This window comes from Phoca vitulina, unplaced genomic scaffold (genome assembly GCF_004348235.1).
Source record: "Phoca vitulina isolate PV1807 unplaced genomic scaffold, GSC_HSeal_1.0 scaffold14, whole genome shotgun sequence".
In the NCBI taxonomy this organism is placed as follows: Eukaryota; Metazoa; Chordata; class Mammalia; order Carnivora; family Phocidae; genus Phoca; species Phoca vitulina.
The window spans coordinates 23,580,930-23,604,451 of NW_022589717.1; the positions used below are offsets into that span (position 1 = coordinate 23,580,930).

A 23,522-nucleotide genomic window follows, 5' to 3' on the forward strand; every position below is an offset into this window, starting at 1 on the left:
GAGGAAGCCTACAAATCACTCCCTACAAATCACTTTGTAGAGAGACACACAGGGAGAAAACTAACACTCATCACCAAGTGAGTGAACTGTCTTGGAAGCGGAGCCTCCAGCCCCAGCAAAGATGAGCTGTCCCAGCCAAGCCCTGCTCAGATTGCAGAATGATGAGTAAAATAAATGACTGCTGTTGTCTCAAGCCACTACCGTTTTAGGATGAATTTCTTTAGCTGCAGTAGATAGCCAGAACAGCCTGTGATATAATGTTACCAGTGCTCCAAACTCACCTTTCCACAATATGTCTCACACCAGTAGTGCCTTAAAGGACTCCAAGGGAGAACTTCCTCTAAGGAGCCCTCAATTTTTTCTTGTATGGCAGAAGCAGTGGCCTTTGTCCCTCACTTCCTCGCCCACTCCCCAATTTAGGATAAAACTCTATCATAGAAAGATGCTGAGACCCACCTTCTGCAGCGTCTGCACCCTCAGTGTTTGGATTTCTTGAGGAATCGCGAGTTTCTCTGAGCCACACACTGGACCCTTCCACAGACTCTCCTGCCTTACCCTGGCGCGGTATGGAGCGTTGGGGTGCAGGCTTCTAGAGAGGAGATAGAAGCAAAATTTGATCCAGTCAACTGCTGTCTAAGCTGGCTCTTGAACATGCGATAAGCTTAAGAGGGGGCATATAAGCCAAGCCAAGAGGCAGGGAATGCAGAGGAGACCGCCCTGCCCTGGGACCCTGGCTCTAGCTGGAGTCCTTCCCTCGCGGATCAAATCTGCCTACACTGACTGTGAAGGGGATGGGTTTGTCAGCAAGGCCTTCCTCAGTTCTGAGTCTTGTCGGTAAAACGCTCCTCCTTCGATTGCCAAACCCCCCTTTATTTCGGGAAGGAAAGAGTTAAAAGACTCTTGCCCTTCAGGGCCTGGGAGGGGGCGGCCGCTTTGCGCTTTATAGTGGCAGCCTTGGGAGGGTTGGAAGGTTGGGACGCTCTTGCTGTCCCAGAGTGGAGTAGACGGTCTGGGAGTGTTTCGAGGAGAAGGGGAGGACAGACGGGAGGCGTGTTTCCCTGGAGTTTTCTTTTTCTGCGAGCCTTCGCGCGCGCGCGTACAGTCATCCCTTTGGTCTGGCGATTGCGGGCAGGAGGTGGAGAGGCTCCGTCCCACCCGGTGGCCAGAGGCTGGAGGCTCGGGAAGACCTCCCGGGAGAAGCCGTGCCCAGGAAGCTTTCTGAAGCGGAGGCAGCTGCGCCTCACGGGCCGCCGCGGCGCGGGAGCCGGGCGACGTCCACCACCCACCCTCGCCGGCTCCGCTTCCTCCCGCCCGGGTGCGCGCAGCTGTCTGAGCCCGCCAAGCTCCACGGTCGGTGCAACTCTTTCCTCTCAGGGAGCCGGGAGGGGGTGGGGGTGGGGGGTTCGCTGCCTGGGCCCCTCGGCTGGGAGGAGAGGCGAGCCCGGCGACCGCCGCTTGGCGACCCTCCGCACAGGGGTTGGTACCCACCTGCCCAAGGGCGCGTGGCGGGGCGGGCACCTCCCCGGGAAGGGCGCGCTCCGGAAACGTTTGGGGGTTGGGGGGACTGATCGAAAGCCCCCCAGCCTCCCCGGGCGGGATTCGGATTTTTAGTCAGAGGAAAACCAGCGGTTCTCCCTGGGTCTCCCTTTTTCCCCAAGCATGCGAGAACTTTGTGGAACATCACGCCCTTGTCGGTGGCTCCAAAGCCTACTTGTGAAGTTTGCCTTTTCGGACTCGCCTGCTTCTCCTCCCCGCACACTCGGGGTATGCCAAGGGTAGCCAAGGGCACTCGGTGTGAGGGACTGATGTGTTTTGGAAAAACCCCAGGGCGGCTAGTTTGGAAACCTGCCTGCAGAGGTCTGGGCGTTTTGTTCTGTGCTCTCCTTTAAAGGGCACTTGTTGCGTTTCACGTGCAGAAAACAACGGCTGTTTCTAGATAATCAGCCTCTGTTTACACCATCCTAATAGAGTTCCCGGATAGAGTTGGCGGCGGAGGGGGTGGGGTGGGAGGCATATTATAGTCAGGCGTCGTCAGTAAGAGCAGTTGCTATTTATTACCCAGAGAGCAGAACCCACGGAAAACTAGTAAAAAGTTTCTGGTTTATTTATTTGGGGTTTTTTTTTTTCTCTCCTCCTGTAGATGTTCCCCCCCTCCGACCTACTACCCCCTCTGTGCTAAGTGTTAATTAATTGAGAAATACCTTGGCAGTCATTTCAGTAAATTACCTGCTTTAAATTTATGCCATTTCAGTAAGGTTGGGATTTCCAAATTACTAATTATATAGGCGACCTTTAATCCTGAGAATCCAAGATGTTAAATGCTTACAGTGTAAGCCTAAGGATTCAGTCCTCTTCCTTAATAATAGCTTTTGAACTCCACCAAATTCGAAGAATGCTGAATCTATAAACCTTGGGCTGAACCTGAGATGCTTCACTAGAGAACTAGGTCTGATTATGACTGAGGGTTCCAAGCACAGCATGGCTTAGATCCATGGAAAACGGCTACAGATTCATCCTTGGAGGAACATGCATTTGAGAGGCTTTTTTTTTGTTTGGTTTTGTATTTTTCACCCAATGATAATATGATACCTACATACCTTTGCCAAGTATCCCTTAGCTCTGCAGCTTAATTCATGCAGAAAGCTGATGGAGATGTCATCAGAAATGATGTGGTGGTGTCATTGTTGGAGGAGGAAGGAAAGTGGTTTTGGTGGTAGCTAGCTCACACCTTGGTAAGAACCCACAGCCTTGGCCTTTTTACCTCCTGCATAATCAGCCGATGAAGCAAACCATCATGCTAATGTTCAGACACTATAGTGGTACCTTTCCTGAGTGTCATAATCACCCATGATAGCCAGGTCAGTTCACTAAATATTCTCCTAGTGGACTCTACTGGGCAAAGAGCCACTCCATTTCCAGGAAAGGCCTTCTCTCTCTTATTTTTAAGGAAACATTACTGAAGGGTCCATTCCAACTGGGAAAGTGGGAGGCTTTAGCCATCAAATAGTACAAGGTATTGAAGGATTTCTTTTCTCCCATAGCTATGATCTAAAGAGGAGAATGATGATATGCTTTGTTCTTCGAGTCCTGGTCTCCAGTGTGGAATGCAAGTAGTGGCATTTTGTGGGTCTATCAACATTCGGTCAACTATTCACTCCAAACTGTAAAAAGCAGGAAACAATGGCAAACTACTTATAATTAAGCAAAGCAAAGTGAGGCATTATACCTGTCCTGCCCCTTCTTGGCCATGAAGCCTTAACTTCTTCAAGACTCAATTTCCCAATTAAAATGGGAATATTGCCCCTGCCTACCTAGAGTTGTAAAGCTCAAGTCAGATGCATATATAATAAATTATTAATATACATACAATGTCATTATTGTTTCGGGTTCCTGGGAAAAATCTCAGGCGAAGGCAAAAGTATATGGTATTTGCACCTTGTACTTACTTCAGACCTTCTATACAAACTGAATAAATCTTATTTCATCTATATATTGTCTAAACATAAGCTCTATTGATTTCCCAAGACAACTGTCAAAATTCCTAAAAGTGGTTAATACCAACCATAAATAGACCAAGAAAAAGGACACAATTTAAAAAAAAATTAAATTATGACTTGGACATATAAACCATAGACACATGCCACTGCATTAATGAGCTTATGGGTCTTCATTTGAAGAATCATTAAAAACTCATGGGGAAGAAAATGTACAAAAAATTTAAATGGGAGGAGCCATTTTTTATTTACCTTTGATTACTGTGTTACCACCAACCCCCTCATTTTCCCCAACATCTTTAAGGATTAAAGTAGAAACCTAGACTTTCTGAGCAGGAAGGACCACTTGCTCTCTGCAAGTCAATTAAGCATAAACCACAAATGATCTTTCGAAAACATGTAATCATCCTCCCGAGCCTATTGCTTCATCAAAACTCTGGAGACTCCGTTGAAACATTTTAGCGCTAAGAAGGCAAGAGAATGAGAGATAGTGTGGTCTAGTGGCTAAGAGCTCAGGCTCAGAGTCACACTAACCTGCCTTACAATCAACATTTCCACTACCCCATGGACCTGACAAGCTACTTGCCCTTACTGAGCCTCTGGTTCCCTGTGTTTATAACGGAACTGTGTATCGCCTTCACAAGAGCACTGTATGCATTAGATGGCACGATGCATGTCAAGTGCTCGGTGCAGTGGGCCTTTTAAATGTAGCTACATGGGATGTTTAAAAGAGAGTATGGGACAGATGTCCCTTGGAAAGCCAAATACTGTGGCTGGCCTGAGAAAGCCACTACTCCCAGTTTCACTCATTGGCAAATATTGTAATAATAATTTCTGAGGAATGGAAAAGAAAAAAAGTTCCTGTCACAAAGGTGGATTGTACCCATTATTCATCAAGATTTTCAATAAAATAAATATTTTGTCTTTATCAATTATATAATTTTTAATTGAAACGAAGATTGTTAAATGTATCGATGGTGTTCACCAGAGTTCTGATTTCAAAAGAGCATTTTATAACACTTTAAATGGCTACCTGTGCTGTATTTTATTCCCACATCCATTATTTACCATGTGCAAAACAGAACCCATTTTGGAATATTGAATTACAGAATTGGGTGATTCTTAGAATTAATACCGTGTGAGTTCTACTTGGCAAATAATGCCTTTTCTCTTCCATTAATAAATAAAATTTTGTATCTCAACTCGAAGATTTTTGTAATTCAGGTTCTTATCAGCCTAGGTGTAATGGAGAGAAAAAAGTAACTTTTCATCTACTAAAGAAAAGACCGGCATATCCTCATCCATATTATAATCTAGATATAAGGATAGCTATGGATGGAGATGAGAGAGGGAAAGAGGAGGAGGCAGAGAGGCATAGAGAGAGAGAGACAGAGACAGAGACAGAGATAAAGAATTTGCCATAATGGAGCTTTGGTCTTCTCTTTTGTTTTTTCCTGCCATGGGATAACCTGACACAGCTGATCTTATCCAATTACCAAATATACACTGCTTTTTACTTGAAGTAATAAATGATCATTGATTACAATTTAATTGGCAGCTGGATTTTGTAACCAAAATTATTTTTCCTCCTTTCTTTTCCAGGTGAAAAAAAAAAAAAAGTGAGGGTATAAAGGCAACACAATAAGAGACACTTCCTCAAATTTGCATTGCGATGGAAACCTTTTGCCTCAAGGTGGCGTTTTGGGTAGCGCTGGTTGGATGTGTAATCAGTGATCATCCTGAGAGCTACAACACAAACGTAAGCACTCCAGCGGATGACTTCACCGTTTTTCATGGGACGGAACTCAACTTCCTGGTTACCACTCATCGACCCACTAATTTGGCCCTACCTAGCAATGGTTCAATGCACAAGTATTGCCCGCAGCAGACTAAGATTACTTCAGCTTTCAAATACATTAACACTGTGATATCTTGTACTATTTTCATCGTGGGAATGGTGGGGAATGCAACTCTGCTCAGGATCATTTACCAGAACAAGTGTATGAGGAATGGCCCCAACGCGCTGATAGCCAGCCTTGCCCTTGGAGACCTTATCTATGTGGTCATTGATCTCCCTATCAATGTGTTTAAGGTAGGAAGTAACCACAAATATATTTGCAGGTTTGAACATATGCTCTGATTCCACAGTAAGAGAGTTGCTGCCGACCTTTGGAATTTTAGTCCACGTTTTTACTAAGAGTGATTTCTGCAGCCTTAGAACTCGGTGGCATTTAAAAATTTTATTATTTGTTAAATGTTGCACGTATTTGCTAACTTAATTGTTAACAAAATCGTATTTCTGGGATGACTATTCAAAGTCATGGTCTTTAGCGAAGCAGATTCTCATGCCAGCCCTGAGCTTGCTGAGTGGATGGGCAATGGTGGGAAGCAACTGGATTTTTCTGAGATTCAGTTTGCAGGGTGAGATCTATTGAGCCCAAAGAGTACTTAAAATAAGTATCTCTTCAGTTTCTATTACCTTTTTAAGGTGCTGCCGTTCAGCAGCCAGATATCCACAGTAGGTCTTGAAATGAAAAGTACCCATTTTATTTTGACTGTCTGGGTTGATGATGGAAGGGCATGCTGGCTTCCCTCACTGATCTGGGTGGCGTAGAGTCAGTGGGGTCCACGGGATGGCGGGCCAGTGCTAACCTTGTTGAACACTGTCACTAAAGCTGTTTAAATTAGGCATCAGTTTACTGTCACCTCCTTCGTTTCTTTGGTTTATGGAGTTTTCAGACCCACTGTGTCCCCACCCCTGAGCAAGGCAATCAGGATCCCAGGACAAGTAAGACAAAGTTGGTGCCTCAGCCCCGAGGAAGATAACTAACCCACTGTCACTGTGATCACCTCGCTTCAGGGGCCGGTTAGTACTGAAACAAACTAAAGCCAAAAAGAATTAGATATTACGTACTTGGTCTAGCGGTTGTGAGGGGAAATTGCTGCAAGAATCCAAATGACCTAAAACTCAAGTGAAATCACGTGGTCTATGCCAGATGTTATGGAATGTCTTTATTCTAACTAAGCCCAGGAGAAGTGCTTTTTCCTCAGCCTTTATTTTTTTCTTCTATGTAATTATCCATAAAAAACAAAGCTATTCTGAGCAATAATATTCTGCAATATGACTTTAAATGGCAAATTTTTGTTTGAAGACATGATAAATTTTAAGTGAGGCTCTTGGTTTCCAATAGATACACTTAAACGGTGGCAAAATTATACTCGCCTCCCAGGAAAAGCAGCGGTACAATGAAGTGCTAACAATAATGCTGAAAACATTGATCACAATCTTGAATGTTACAAGTAAGAACCATTTCAGAATTACTCCAATATACTCTTTGCAACACTGGGGAAATTAGACAAGTGATTTAAAAAATATATACCATCTCTTTTCACAGAATAGCATGAAAACATATGTTTTCTATTTGAACTTAAAATGGGATTTTAGAACTGAACTATGATGCAAAACTTAAAATGTGCAATTAACTTAAAATGTTTAGCACATGCTACAGAACTTTAATTTTTTTAAAAGGTTATTAATTTTCTCTTTATGAAATATTATGTGTAAACACTTGACTTTCTCATGACATCTTTCTTTAATAATAGATGTAAAATGTTTATATGACTCTTATTCAAAATTTTACTCCAGTAGTCACGTTGTAGAGTATTAAACATTGATTATTCATACTTGCACACTAGCTAACCAACCCATCAGGGCTCAGGAGAATAATTATCTCCAAATTAATTATTCCCATTTGACCATTTGCAAAGAAGCTTTTTGGAAAATCAATATCTGCAACTGCTGGGAAGGAGACTTGCTTATGTCTTTGAGGTACTACCTGCCAATCACCAGACTAAACGTCATTTCCATTCCATAGCAACATTTGAAGTCAGATCATCTGGAATATCTCCAATTGGTGAAAATTCAAATAAAACTTTGTTTTACATTCATATAACAATGGATAATAATTTACACGTCCTCATTTGACCATACGATTCTTCCCTCTTGGGAATCCAAGACTTTATATACCTTATTATAGTTCTAAATAATGTGGACAGTTTAACATGTTTTCACATCACAGGAGTACATTTGTGTAATTTCTGTTCTTTCTAAAACTCATGTAATGAGTCATTTAACCAGCATTCATTTTAGAAAGTAAACCTTTTGGGTTAAATAATATGTATACAGTTTAGTTATTTTGATCTTCTTCCAGAGGAAAAGAAGAAAACGTTTGAGTAAGCTAAAAAGCCTCACAATACTTAGTGGTTATTTCTCCTTCATTCTGTCAGCCCTGTCCTCTAGGTTAGGAGACCATAAGATGTTGCAGTTTCCCCAATTTCTGCCCAGGAGAGTCAAGAGAAATCCCTCCAAACGATGTGAGCTCCCAGCCCTCATGCCTTTTGTCCACAGCTGCCTCCTGCTGTAAGAGTCTGATGCTTTGGAGTCTCACGTATCAGACCTGTGGACTCCTCTGACCATGGCAAGCTGCCCTGCTTTGTGGGGCAAAGTAGCAGTTGTCCATCTCGCTTTACCATTTTGTTTAGTACTGAGTGGCTCTTGATGGTCTGTGAGCATGGAAGAGGGGGGGTCATTCTACACCTGATTTCCAGAAGTTTCCTAACTGATCTCTCTATCTTCAGAGGTTCTTTCCTCCAGCCTCTACTGGTCTTCACTTCTACTTACTGAGCGTTGCTTTAATAAAAAATACCCAGGAGCTCCCACGTTTAGTAGTGAAGATCCTCCTTCCTTTGACCATATTTCACCTACTTCTTACCAGCTCCCAGCATGCAACACAGCTCTGGTCAAAATGCCATCACTACCCCTAAATCAATGACATTCTCAGAGAGGCTAGACCTCGTCACTGAGTGGCTGCTTCTGAAGCATTTACAGATCCTACATTGAAAAAAATGAGTCTGGAGTTACATATGCCGCAGAGAGAAGAAATACGCCAAAAAAGTGGAGCGAGACTCCTCTGGCCCTGGCTTATACTCGCGCACACAGACAAGCTACCTGGTGATAAAATCAGACGGTCTGAGACAAAAGCAGAAGGAACCAAAGAAAGCAAATAAATGCCAATTTCCTTCTTGGTTTTTGAGCATGCAAGGGCCTTGCAAATGGCAGTGTCGAAGAAAAGTTATTACTAAGTTTATCAAAGGATTACTCTAACTTTAAATTATGCAAAAAGCAGAATATCAATAATTACAAAGAAGACTGACAAAAACAGGAGAGAAGAAGGAAAGGGAGTTACAGACCCTTTCAAATATCCACCCTTGTAAACTAAACTGATGATGGATTTGAATTGTCAAGAAATTACATTATCTGGGGCGCCTGGGTGGCTCAGTTGGTTAAGCGACTGCCTTCAGCTCAGGTCATGATCCCAGGATCCTGGGATCGAGCCCCGCATTGGGCTCCCTGCTCCTCGGGGAGCCTGCCGCTCCCCCTGCTTGTGCTCTCTCTCTCTGTGTCAAACAAATAAGTAATAACTTAAAAAAAAAAAAGATTACATTATCTGATACATGAATTTTCAAGAAATGCACAAATTTAGCCAGTAAATTAATCTGTATATAAATTGTTTACATTCATTACAATGGCAAAACAAGTAAAACATTGTATCTGTGTTTAGGGTCACAAATAACCTCCCAACTACTAAATGCCAATATAGGTTGGAAGTATAGAATCTAATGATTGTACTCTTTACTGATTCCATGAGATTATGTTAACACCCTGGAGTGTTGTCTATAGGGAGGTGGGTTATAATTTTGAGTGGAGTGGAAACCCTACAAGTGATGTGTGTGCACGGGTAAGCCAAAGTTGGGCATCACGTGCTTTCAGGATAGCAGCTCACCCATACATGCACACAGATGTGCCCATAAACCACTGTACCTCAGCCCATTCAGTAGAAACAGGAATATGGGGTAATACGTGTATGACAGGAGTAGATCTGAGGGGATTAGAATGGCGGCCAAGGGAAGAGGAAAGAAGTTGAGTCCAACAGCATAGCGTAGAAATCGCTAGCATGGTCTCAGGGAGTAGAAACCAGTGCTATCGTAGATCATACTGTAGGTGAATAATGTCCCCATTCAGCATGGGGGATAAAAGCGGATTTGTGAGAACAAGCTAACCAGCCAGTGACAGAATCCCATAACTGATTGTCGGTTACTAATTTGGTCCACTCTAAACATCCACCTCTTACTGAGGACAACAACGAAAAATAAACAAATACAATTTCTGTTTGAAATTATCAGGAATATTTTGCAATGGAAAATCGAGACTCAATATGTTGCTCTGGCAGAGGATCTGAGCAATGTGGAAACCAGAGACATTCGCTTGGAGCCAGTTATCTCCGTATTCACACAGCCTTTGACATCTTGTGCAACTGGAATCCATCCTGTTGTTGGGGCAGCCATACAAAAGTTGTTTGCTGACACATCAAATCATCAAGGCAACTTCTGCCTCAAAGTTAAATTGCCACAACTTATAGATTGTGTGTCTCAAACGTGATAGTTGTTCCGTAAGTGCTTTTCGGTATGATTTGATTTGATTAGGGTCTTTACTGTTAAAATTCACTTCTAATCAGATCTCTCCGAGATCCTCACGGTAAAATATTGGCGGTGATGATGATGACGATGATAATTTGTCGGAGGGACTCTCCATTTATGTACATAGGATATTACCTGTGGTCTCTACATCCTAGTCCCCCAAGTGGATCAAATTGCCCACGAAATTATTGCAGATGTGATAATGGTGGTGTTTCCTTTTTACTCATCTTCAAGCAAATAAAAACAGATCTTTCTCATGTACTGTAGTAATAGTGCTATAATCATAAAATTAGGAATAAAAACTGTATTCCCTGAATTTTTCTAAAGAAAAGTGTGTCCCTTGACCAAGATCTCTGCCCCTTGTTGGTGCATTGCATCCCAGCTAAATGTTTCCTACGGGGTAGTTCTGACCCTGCCTTCCCTCCTGGCGACCCCTGGGCACACGTTCCTCTACCTCCATTTACTCCAGCTAACCTGGCCTGTCTGAGAATACCCAGATGGTCTTTCTACTTGGCATATTTTTCCCTCATGCCTCCTCCAACTTATTCCACTTGATTCTTCAGATCTCAGCTTAAACCTTTATCTCTCTGTCTGGCAAGTATCTATGACTCAAACTGGGTTATTGCCTTTTTCATGGGCTCCCATGACACCCTCTATTAGCTCCAAAATAACATTTAACATATACTCGATTATTGTATTTACCAGTTGACTTCCCAGTCTGCCCCACTAGACTGCAAGTTCCTTGAGGCAAGCTACCATCATTCTCATTTATACAGTGTATCTCCTGCATCCAGCGTGGTCCCCAACTTAAAAAATATTTGATGAATGAGTAAAATAAGAAAATGTACTGTATTTGCTTCTGTAAGAATGTTTTTCCTCCCACACAATTCCAGATCTAAAAGCTGACGTTCTTTTTGAATTTGTTGAATTTCTACTTTTTTCCTGCAAACCAGGAACGTCTCAGGGTCCATAAATCTGCGAGATGTGTGTGCCAAGCAGAGCAGGATATAACAACAGGATCATTTTCCCCCTTTGCCTTTGTCTGGGCATTGTGTCATGTACCTTCCTCTGCTATCTACAGACAATTGAAGAGTCTTTTTTCAAGTTTCTGTGCGATATGCATTCTTGGAGCACACTTGGAATTGGGATTGGGATTGAAATATTAAACCTACAAGTGATTTGGGATATCAAAAGGAACATTCATGTTATTAAAGATTATATTTGCTCTTTAGAGAACAGGAAATAGGTTGAGTTTCTGGCATTGCTAAGACACATGTGCATTGCAAAAGTTCATTATGCTAACTAGCTGATTTCAGAATATCTGTACACATAAAATGACAGAGTGATAAATTTATTACCCAATTTGCTGTTCGTTACAAGGAAGTTGCTGTCTGGAAAGGCTTCAGAAACCTCTCCAACTCTACCTCTTGTTCTGACTTTTCGTTTCCTGTGTCTGGGAACCTCATTGCTTTCTCTCATGGTCATGTTAAGTAATTATTCTCATATGAGGTTACTCTGCTAACCCTCGGCATTTGGCTCAGAGCACAGTTATCCCTACTTCAGGGGGATGGGGGATGGAAACCGTCCATAACTGCAAGATTGTTCCCATGGCTGAGGAGGGAGAGATGGTTTCAGTCCTGTTCTCATTAGGAAGGTGTTGAGATGTAAAAGGCATCATGGCTGATGATATTCCTCCATCAAACACTTCAGCAACTAGAAGAGGCTGCTGTGCTCTAAATTTAACATAAAATAGGGATGCATAAAAGCTTTACTTTTGAGAAAACAATTTTCACAAGATACACTGTGTGTGGGGGGGGGGGTGTGTAAATGTTGTGCTGTTTCGAGTACTCGGATCAATAAAAGCAAATGTTCGGGCTATTTCATTCCAAAATATTTCTATGGTGTCTTCATCTCACGAGTTGCTAGGATATGAGTGTTATTTCTTTATTATCATACAGGTCTATGCAGTTGGTAGAAAGAGTATGCGCACTAAAATGAAAGAGGATAGGGAATCAACTTTACTGTCTCTGAAGTTGATCCTAAGACTAGAGTGATTAAATAAGGACTGTTCTAAGAAATTCTGTCAAAATAAATTTGATATACTGCCAGAAATTCTACAACTGCTTTCTGGAGCTACCATACTCTCCTGGGAGTTAGAATAACTGCTTTCTATAGCTACAATTTTATTTTTAACTAGGTCTAGTTTTTCTTGGAAAAACTTTCCTAAATTACAAAGTTAATGGTTGAAAGTGAATTCAATAAGAGGACTAAATGTAAGTATCATTCATATTAACTTTTGGTAGCCTTATTTTTAAACTTGAACATCAAAAATTTTACAAAACCACGTGCTCTGAAATGTTTACTAAGATTTGGAGTCCCCAGTGTTCCTGGACTCGGGACGCAAAGATCAAGTGTGCCCTCCGGAAGATTTAATACTATTTTTAGATGGGCAAATAGAGGTTACTTTTAGAGTTTAAGCATCTCTATGAGTTTCATTGACAGTTTGCCACCTCAACTTTTAAAACAAGTTGCTTAGAAAAGAGCATCAGTAATGGAAACCAGTCAAATCATGCTTCTCATAACACTAATCCTAAACATGGATCCCAAACATAGGATCCCTATTCTTTTAGATCAAGTTTTATACTAGAAGATAATGGGGATGGCAATGGATTGGCCATTTGGTTACTCAGTGACATCAGATCTTTCTAAATGTTCTTCCTTTATTCATTCAAGAGATATTTATTGAGCTCCAACTATATACCAGTCATTGGGGAAATAGCAATGAAGAAAAACACACATCCTTGCCCTCATGGAGCTTACATTCTAGTAGAAGAACAAGACAATAAGCATGTGAAATAAGTAAATATATAGCATATGAGATAACTGCTAAAGAGAAAAGTAAAATGAGAAGGAGGAATAGAAAGAAGGGGGAGAAGATACTAATTTTAGAGTGGGTGGCTAAAGAATGCCTCAATACAAGGTGACAGTTGAATAAAAACCTAAAATATAAAAGAAGCAAACCATGCCACTCTCTAAGGTAAAAGCATTCCAGCCGGAGGAAAGAGCGAATGCAAAGTCCCGGAGGCAGGAATGTGCGTGGAGGTGTAAAGGACCAGCAAGGAGGCCATAGTGGGGAGTGGAAGGGAGAGTGTAGTAACATGAGGTCTTAGGGACAGATGCATAAGGTATGTGATGGGGGAAGCAGATAACATAGGGCTGAATAATAGAGTAACCATATATTTTAGCATCCAAACCAGGATAGTTTGAGAGTGAAAGCAGATACTGTCAATAATTGCATCTGGGCAATAGGCATAAATTCAGATTGTCCTAAAAATACCAGGAAACATGGTCACCCTACCTGTACATCTTTATAAAGCCCTTAGCCTTTTCCTCTGAGTGAGATGGAAACCTTTTTTTTTTTTTTTAAGATTTTATTTATTCATTTGAGAGAGAGAGACAGAGAGAGAGAGAGCACAAGTAGGCAGAGTGGCAGGCAGAGTGGCAGGCAGAGGGAGAGGGAGAAGCAGGCTCCCCACTGAGCAGGGAGCCCGATGCGGGGCTTGATCCCAAGACCCTGAGATCATGACCTGAGCTGAAGGCAGGCACTTCACCGACTGAGCCACCCAGTAGCCCCGAGATGGAAAGCTTTAGAAGCCTAAGAGCAGATGGTGACATGATTTCGTTTATATCTTAAGAGCATTCTCGCTCCTAGGTTGAGAAGCACTTCCTGAATCAATGAAGGAAAAATATACAATCTTAAAATACGTTATGTATACCAATGCATAACACGAGAGTAGCATTACCTGCGGCTTAACTAGTGTTTGCTTTGTGCCAGGCTAACTCATTTGATCCTCACAACAAGCCTGTGATTCACTACTGTGGCCTGAAAGTGAAGAAACCAAGATGCAGTGTTTAACAAATTTTCTCAGGGTTACCCAGCTAGCAAGTGGTAGAGCCAGGATTAGGATCCAGTCTCATCCCAGAGACCATGCTGTCTCTGAGCAGCCATCCTGCTTCTCTCCCACATATCTCATAAGGCAAACTTTATAGTCATCCAAATGCCATCCCTTGTACAGAAATATAATTTCAAAGACTGTCTTCAAAAATAAAGTCAGATCCTTTTCTCTCCTCCATTGAACCCAACAGCTTCTTTAGTTGCTTATTTAAGACAGAAGTAACACATCATAAAGGAAAATATGTGCGATTCAGAGATTGCTCTCCAGAATAGCATCTATGTTGTGAATCTTGCAGATTGCATTGGCACATCTGGTAAACAGATTTTTGTACTCCATACTCACTGTCATGTTGGCGAGGTCAACCGACAGAAAGGAACCGGAAAGTAAAATAATAAACTGAAAAGAAAGGTTGAGTTCTTGATGAACTGCTTGTCTAGAAACATGCATCTGCGTATCTGCTCAGAGGGACACATTTTGCCAAATAGATGTCTCACCCAGTTCTTGCTGGGAAGGCTGGGCAATTTTTCTGTGAACATGAGACACAAAATGAGTGTCTATGGCTAGTCCATAGTTTTATTTGGGGTGGAAACATCAGATTTTATTGATGAAACTAAATGCTGCATTCCTAGACTTTCCTTTCTAGGTTTCGCAAATGCACAAGAATTAAAAGGGGAGTGTGAAACACAATGGATGACATTTGGGAATAAGTCTCAACTGATATTTAAAAGGAAGTCAGAAATCTTCCATTTAAAAAAAATTTTTCATAAGAACTCTATGTTTTGTGAAGTGATTCTATTGACTAAAACTATTGAGGGGCACCTGGGTGGCTCAGTCAGTTAAGCATCCAACTCTTGATTTCAGCTCAGGTCATGATCTCAGGGTCGTGAGATGGAGCCCCGCATTGGGCTCCACGCTGGACATGGAACCTGCTTCAGATTCTTTCTCTCCCTCTCCCTCTGTCCCTCGCCACTGCTCTCTCACTCTCTCTCTAAGAAAGAAGGAAGGAAGGAAGGAAGGAAGGAAGAAAGAAAGGAAGGAAAAAAAGAAAGAAAAAAAAAGAAAGAAAGAAAGAAAAGAAAGAAAAACTATTTAAGTATGGAGCTTGAATAGCCCTAATTATAAAAGCAACAAGTAAAGCAAATAATTATTGAACATGTTAAAAGTGTCCACAGTCATAGCCTGTCAAAGTGTGAAAGGTAATGAGCACACATCTCTGCCACATAACACTGTACTATGCCCCATCCCACATGAGTTTTGTATCTGATGAAGAAATTCTGCAGAATGTCTGTACCAAGAGAGAAAGAAAAAAATCTCTGACTGCTGTGAACTTTTAACTTAGTTCCATGAAATAAAAATGTCTAGGACACTCCAAAATTTATCCTTTAAAATAACGTCATTTATGTCATAAACACTGTTTCTTGGCATATTCCCACCATTTCTCGGCACAGTTCCACCATTTCCCCAAATTTGATTTTCTTATAGAAGCTAAAACCTATGAAAATTAGGGAAATGTTACATAATCTAAGAGCCATAATACTGTGTAAACTTTTTAAAATTTTTTATTGAAATATAATATACATCCAGAAAAATGGACATGTCAGCTCCATGAATTTTCACAAAATGAACACTCTGTGTAACCAGGATCAAGAAACAGAACATTACCTGCACCCAGAAGTCCCTCAGTCATTAACCACCCTAACTCCCAAGGCAACCACTTTCCTGACTTCTAATGGCATGAATTTGCCTGTTTTTGTATTTTATGTAAATGGAATCATATGATATATATTCTTCTTTGTATGGCTTCTTTTGCTCAACATTATATTTGTGAGAGTAACCCACGTTGTTGTGTTGTAGCTCATTCATTCTCATTACTCCATAGTACTTCCTTGTCTGGATACGCCACAATTTATTTATCCACTCTACTATATGGAGGTATTTAAATCGTTTTTAATTTTGAGCTAATAAGAATAGTGCATTTATGCATATTCTCAAAAGCATCTTTGTATGCATACATATGCTGAAATATATATATACCACACATATATGACCTACATATGTATATATAAAAATACATATGTAATCCTTACATATCAACATGTACCTATATATTAAATATATATTCTAATTTAAATCTTGATTATAAATCTTTAATATAAATTTTGATCAGTAATTTTGGAGAACTTACCAGGACATGGTACAGTATTAGGAATTGGGCAATATTTCCTAAACAGGAATTTTTTTCTAATTCTAGATGCTCTAAAGACCTGTGTGGTATATGTGTGAATTTTGTTCATTGTAATTCTTCTTTGCCTTTCAAGCAAATCTGTTAACTGCCTCCATAATGAATAATCCCCAAATCAACTCACACATTAGTTCAGTGTCTATAGAAAACACAAAGCTAGGATAGCCATGACTTTAGTGGCGTACATTCTGTTTGAGAATACAAACACATACAATCAAGTTAGCCCAAATGCCACTGTAGTTTTATACTTTGGTGTTTTGTTGAAAGTTTTTGAGACCACCAAACACATACACATGAAAAACATTTTGAATGCGAAACACCTATTAACATTTTATTTAAAAACAGAAACACTGTCATTTCTCATTCTCCCAAAGTAATATATGCATCTAAAACAAAACTAGTCAAATTAATTTCTAGAGTTACAGAAATAAAATTAGGTTTCAGCATTTTCCATTATGGCTATAATAAATGGTTATTTATTTTATAATGTTAAAACACACCATGAAACACAGATTCAAAAAATGCTTTTTTAAACCGTGATTGTAGACAGTAAAGCGTTGTGGGAGTTTAAGTTGAATTGATGAAATTTTCCACACAATCTCTCTGAGGTTAATTTTGTTAAGTGACATATCTTGGGTGTGCCACTTGCTAGGTAAAACTTGGAGGTTTAGTTATAATCTGGTTACTACACTGGTAAGGGAGGGTTGCTATAGAAATTTACCAGTAGTAAAATGTAGTTTATGAAGGCAAAATAAAATCCCTCTTAATGTCATCTACAAAATTTGCATTGCAGCCTCCTGATAAAGAAATTGTATTCATCAAAACCACCGACTCATGGAACACTACATCAAAAACTAATGATGTAATATATGGTGATTAACATAACATAATAAAATAAAATTAAAAAAAAAAACAAAAACCACCAACTTGATTTCAAATGGAACTTAACAATGGTCTTACAATGCAGGTAATACATACTCCCAGAAGGTATTCAGAAGTGTGTGAAATCTTATGAAAATGCATTTGAACTCAGGTGATGTGTTGAAACTTTTCCTGCTTTTTGTTCCAAAGAAATAATTAGCTTCACAGTAATATTTTCATTGGTGTTATGGACTGACCTTAAAGTTGCCTCCAGTCCTGGGCCACCATAAAGGAGGGGAAGTGAATCTGGAAGGTAGTAGACACTAAAAGGGAGATTCCAGTATCTCATCTGCAAGCCCTGAGTACTTACCACTTCTGCTTTCTCCTGATTCTCTGACCCAAGGGTGGACAAACTACAACCAGTGGGCCAAACCCCACCCCATGCCTATTTTTATAAATGAATTTTTATTGGAACACAGCCATACCCAATTACTTACATAAATAGTTTTGACAGATATCATATGGTCTGCAAAGGCTAAAATATTTGCTATCTGGCCATTTACAAAAAAAAAGTTATTCAACCCCTGTGGCATCTCACCAACTACCCTGCTCCTGTTTTTCATCCTTGCCTCTCATTCTTCATTTTGTTCCCTAGCATGTCAAAGCTCAAGACCTGAACTTCAAAAATATTACTACATCTTCCTAACCTTTGATTTTTTTTTTAAGTGGCTTAGGCCTTCAATCCCCCCAAAAAGTAAATGGGCATAATCCCAAGAAATCAAAATATGTTTTTTTAAATGGTTTGTGACTGATCTTGAATAAAACACTAGATCTCTCAAGTCATTATTTTTATATGAAAAGAATAATGAAGGGCCCCCCATCTCATGGAGTCATGTTAGGCATAATGACGCATAGTAGGCTTGTTCCCGAGGTGACTACTAACATCAAATAGAAGATCGTCTCTTGGTCTTCCCCATTTAGTTATTGTGCCTCAGAACTTTGGCCTCATTGAGCATCTCAGTGACCAGGTGTCCATGAAGCCTATTGGACAAATCATGGATCTGTGGTCAAAACTGAAGAAGTTTTAAATGCTTTGTCATGAACTTAGAGATATTGATTATATTGTCTTTCAAACAATTAAGAACAGCACTAAGCCAGGTGACCAGATCTTTGGACAGGCATTCATGTTTCAGTTAAGAAAAAAAAGAAGTAAAGAAGACTTTTCCATCTATTTTAGGGAAATTTCATACCAAAAAAAGGTACTCTCTAAAGATCTTAAAGACAAAACCTTTACATATTTGAAATTATTTTATCAGAAAATCACTACACTTTACATATCTTTGATAGGCCAATTAAATTACATGGCCATAATTTAAAATAAATGACTTTTTTTTTTTTATCTCTGGGCTATAAAATTCAAGGAATTTTTCTTTGATAATGGACCAAAGGGCCATGTCACAAAGGGGAAAGTAGGGAAAGGATCAGAAATACTCTGTGTTCCTTTTTTATACACTGTGTGTGTGTGTGTGTGTGTATGTGTGTACATGTAATTTTGTGGCATCAGATATTCTCTGTATATATCAGCCCTTCCTCAGTTGTTGGGTGAAAGAAGTAGGTGCTACAGGGGTTGGAGGAAAGAAGACAAGAGTTGGGTGATTGATCCATCCCTGGGACTCAACTCTTCCACAGGATGTAATTCATCAGGTACACAAAAGACAGTTCATATATATTTAGGAAAAGAAGAAGAGGTGGAAGGAGGGAGGGAGAGAGGCAGGGAACATAGATTCTCAGAATGTGAGGAGTCAACATTTTTAGTTCAATTGTATGAACCAGAACACTGAGCTGTTTATAATCTTACAGAGATACTAATTCAAATTGGTTCTGCTTTCAGGTTGATATAATAAAAGCAGTCACTCAGCTGATAGACCAGAGTCCACCTCTACTATGTTTTTGAAATTCTTTACTTGTTTACAATAACTCTTAATTAACTCTCATGAAATGATAAACATTTCATAGTTTGTGGAAATGGTCCAGAAGACAAAGCTGGTACAGAATTGATTACATCTAATAAAATGTTACTGCTTAGTCAGAAATTTTGGATAAATGAATGAATGGAGAAAAGTAAGTGCCTTAGGGCTTAATATTTATCATTCAATCCCTTTTTAGGTTCCTTGATCCTCAGTGCCTCCCCTCATTCTGTTCTAACTACCTCTTCTCTGCTAAAGATATCCCTGACGCATGACAAATGGCTATTTGGTAATTTTCATGTTATGTATATTTTGCCACAATTAAGAATAATTTTTTAAACTATGGACTTAAATGAAAATATAAAAGTATAAAACTTTAGGGACAAAAAGGAAGAAAATCTTTGGGATCTAGGACTGGGTAAAGAGTTCTTAGACTTGATACCTGAAGGATAATCTATAAAAGAAAAAAAATGATAAATAGAACTTTATCAAAACTTAAAACTTTTACTCTGCAAAGAACCCTCTCAAGAAGATGAAAGAAGGCTACAGACTAGGAGAAAATATTTGCAATCGACAAATCCAACAAAGGCTAATACCTAGAATATATAGGAAACTCTCAAAACTCAACAACAACAAGAAAATCCAAATAGAAAATGGGGAAAAATATAAACAAATTTTACTGAAGAGGATATACAGATGACCCAATAAACACATGGAAGATGTTCAACATCATCAGCCATTAGGGAAATATAAAATGGAAACCACAGTGAGATATCACTACACACCTATCAGAATGGATAAAATAAACGTACATTGCTGGTGAGAATGAAAAATTGTAGAACCCACTCTCGCAAGGAGTTTGGATGTTTAGTATAACACTACATGCAATTACCATCAGATCCAGCAATTGCACTCTTGGGCATTTATTCCAAAGAAATGAAAATTATGTTCATGCAAAAACCTGTTCACGCATGTTCATAGTAGCTTATTTGTAGTAGCCAGAACCCAGAAACAACTCAGATGTCCTTCAGTGGGTGAGTGGTTAAACAAACTATGGTACATCCATTTCATGCAATACTACTCAAGAATAAAAACGAACAAGCTATTGAGATATACAAGAATTTGGATGAACCGCAAGGAAACCATGCTGAGTGAAAAAAAGCCAGTCTCAAAAGAATATATATTAAATGATTCCATTTATATAACATTCTTGAAATGACAGTTATAGAGACTGAGGACAGATAATTGGTTACCAGGAGTTAGGAATGGGAAAGGGGAGGCAAAGGGAGTGTGGTTATAAAAGAACATCATAAGGGATCCTTGTGATGAAGGATCTGTGATCTGTTCCATATCTTGACTGGTGGTGGATACACACACCTACACATCCTAAAATTGCATAGAACTAAATACAAACAAATGAGTAATATTGGAGGAATATGAATAATATTGCTGCATCATATTAATATAAAAAAATGATAGTACCAGTTTACAGTGCCACCAGCATTATATGACATTTCCAATTCCTCCATATGCTCACCAACACTTATTATTATCAGTCTTTCTCATTATAGCCATTCTAATGAGTTGTAATGGTATCTCATTGTGGTTTTAATTTCTATTTCCCTAATAGACTCATGATTTTGAGTATTTTACATTTTCATGTTCTTAGCTACTTGTATATCTACCTTGGTGAAATGTCTATTTAAATCTCTTATACTTTTTAATTGTTATTTGTCTTTATATTTTTTAATTGTAGGCGTTTTTTATATACTCTAGACGGAAGTCCTTCATCAGATACATGATTTGCAAATATTTTTTGCACTCTGTGGTTTTTCTTTTCATCTTCTTAATGGTGTCTTTTGAGGAACAAAAATTTTTAATTTTGACTAAGTATAGTTTATCAAATTATTCTTTTATGGATCATGTTTCTGGTGTCATATCTATGAAATCTTTGCCTAAATCAAGATCACAAAAAAATTCTCCAATGTTTTCTCTAACAGTTTCATAGTTTTAGCTCTTACATTTAGATATATGATCACAATTAATTTTTGTATAGGATATGAGGTAAGCACCTAAGTTCATTTTTTCTTTGCATAAGCATATCCAGTTGTTCCAACACCATTTTTGAAAAGACTACCATTTTGTCATTGAATTGCCTTGGCACCTTTGTCAAAACTCATTTGATGATCAATGTAAGAATTTATTTCTGGACTTTCTTTTCTGTTCCAATGACCTATGTGTCTATTGTTATGCCAATACCATTCTGTCCTGAAGTTTATAGTAAGTTTTTAAACAGATATTGTAAATCCTACTTTGTTCTTTTTTTTTTTTTCAAAATTGTTTTGCTTATTCTAGGTTCTTTACATTTATATATAAATTTTAAGATGGGGCACCTGGGTGGCTCAGTCGGTTAAGTGTCTGCCTTTGGCTCAGGTCATGATCCCAGGGTCCTGGGATGGAGCCCCACATCGGGCTCCCTGCTGAGCAGGGAGCCTGCTTCTCCCTCTGCCTCTGCCCCCCCCCCCCCACTCATGCTCTCTTTCTCTTTCTCTCTCTCTCTCTCAAATAAATAAATAAAATTTAAAAAAATTTTTAAGATAAACTTACTCATTTCCTTGAAGTTAGATAGGAATTGTTTTGACCCTTTAGATGAGTTTGGAGAAAATTGCCATCTTAACAATATCGATTCTTCCAATCCATAAACATGTATTTAAATCTTTGATTTCTCCAGTATTGCAGAGCTTTCAGTACATGTCATACATTTCTTTTGTCAAATTTATTCCTAAGTATTTGCCACTATTTTGAGTGAAATTGTCTCTTGATTTCATTTTTGGATTTTTGGATTTTCCATTGCTTGTATATTGCTCTTGTATCCTGTGACCCTGCTGAACTCCTCACCATTACTCTTGCAGCAACTTTATTTTTTTGCTGCTAGTGTGTGATGGTGAAGAATACAATGACTATTAAAACAGTTTGGTGCCACTGTTTTGATTCATGCTAAGGCACCTGTGGTTTTACCCACCATTGCTTTTGTACCAACAGGGCAAAAGGCAGTAATCTGCTAGTGTTATCTTGATCTTGCAGACCCCATGAAAGGTTCTCAGGGATCCTCAGGAGTCACAGACAACACTTAAAAGAACCACTGATCTAGATGATCTCTAAGCACCTGTCCAAGTCTGAAACAATTTTTAAAATTTAAGATAAGTGTTATTTACCAAACTTGTCTTAATAACATTTAATTAAATGGCTGATTTTCATGGCAGTTAATATTCCTTAGACAAGTACAAGTATCTCTTAGTAATCAAGTTATCTAGAAAAGGAACCTTGGCGTCACTGTAGACTAATTACATTAGACTCCAAATTTGTATGTTTTCTGTTCTGGGTGGCACTAAAAATAAACAAAATGCTTACACTAGAGAAGCAGTCCTTATCAAATAGCAAGATTAGAAGCAACACTAGGTTGTAATCTGTTGGTCTTGAGTAGTACAATTTAATGTTATGTCATTTCCGAATAACCATAAATAAGACAAAGTTATATCAAACTCATTTTCAAAACTTTTTTAAAAGCCTTAATTTTACACTATTACACTAACAGACCCTTGACTGGAAGCTTAAGAAAGCTACTTATCTACTATTTTTCCTGCATTTTATATGTAGTCAGGATTATATTTAAAATACGATGCTTATAAGTCACTGGAAAAATTTACTATATATTTTAGCTTTTACCTAGAGAGTAATAAAATACCTTTACTCTTGAATAAAATACATTCAAGGTAAATAAATAGTCTCAACGCTGCAATCTATAGTAGTCCCACAGATTTTGACATCCTTAATCCTTTTGGGTAGAAAAAAAGGGCAAAGAGGACTAAGAGTCACAGATGGGAAAGATAAAAGAGAAATTGGAAAAAAATCATCCAGAATCAAGGGAAGGATTGAGGTAAGGATTAGGGATAAATTGAGTTGATAATAGTTTCAGAGAAACCAGTTACAGACTGGAGTTCTGATGTGAAAAACAAATCACACAATTTATGAGCTGGCAACGAATTTAGAGATAAGAAATGTTGGGCCAGAACTAGATTATTTGGCAGAGGAGGGAAGCAAGGCCCAAAGATTTCTGACAGGACTGGAGCTAGAAGTCAGGATTTCCAGCTTCCCCCTCAAGATGTTCCACTCTTCTCTCTTCCCATTAAATACAACTTTTGTGGTTTTAATACTCTCTATACCACACATCACACTTCCCCAGAAGATAGCCAGGCTTCCAAAACTTTAATGGTGAATTGTTAAAATGCATGTCATTCTTCTGTGAAGTTTCATTACATGACTGGTAATTCGGACATCTTAGGTATTTTTTTTTTTCACTTTATGTCTCAGCTATTGGAAATCTTGAAGTTTTATTGTCGAATGACTTTCTGTTATTACATATTCAGAATCACCTCAACCTTAGGTACTATAACACATCAGCTTC

At 39.1% G+C, this 23,522-nt stretch overlaps 1 protein-coding gene across 1 annotated transcript in view; it reads left to right on the top strand.

Annotated features, from left to right (window-relative positions):
- Positions 1 to 810: 810 nt before the first annotated feature.
- The window catches only part of EDNRA (endothelin receptor type A), a 59,158-nt gene continuing 36,446 nt past the window's right edge, over positions 811 to 23,522 (top strand). Inside the window, exons 1-2 of the mRNA XM_032412953.1 lie at positions 811 to 1,350; positions 5,097 to 5,586. Of these exons, the coding sequence (XP_032268844.1) occupies positions 5,167 to 5,586 (420 nt within the window). The 5' untranslated portion in view covers positions 811 to 1,350; positions 5,097 to 5,166. The remainder of the gene's footprint in view (positions 1,351 to 5,096; positions 5,587 to 23,522) is intronic.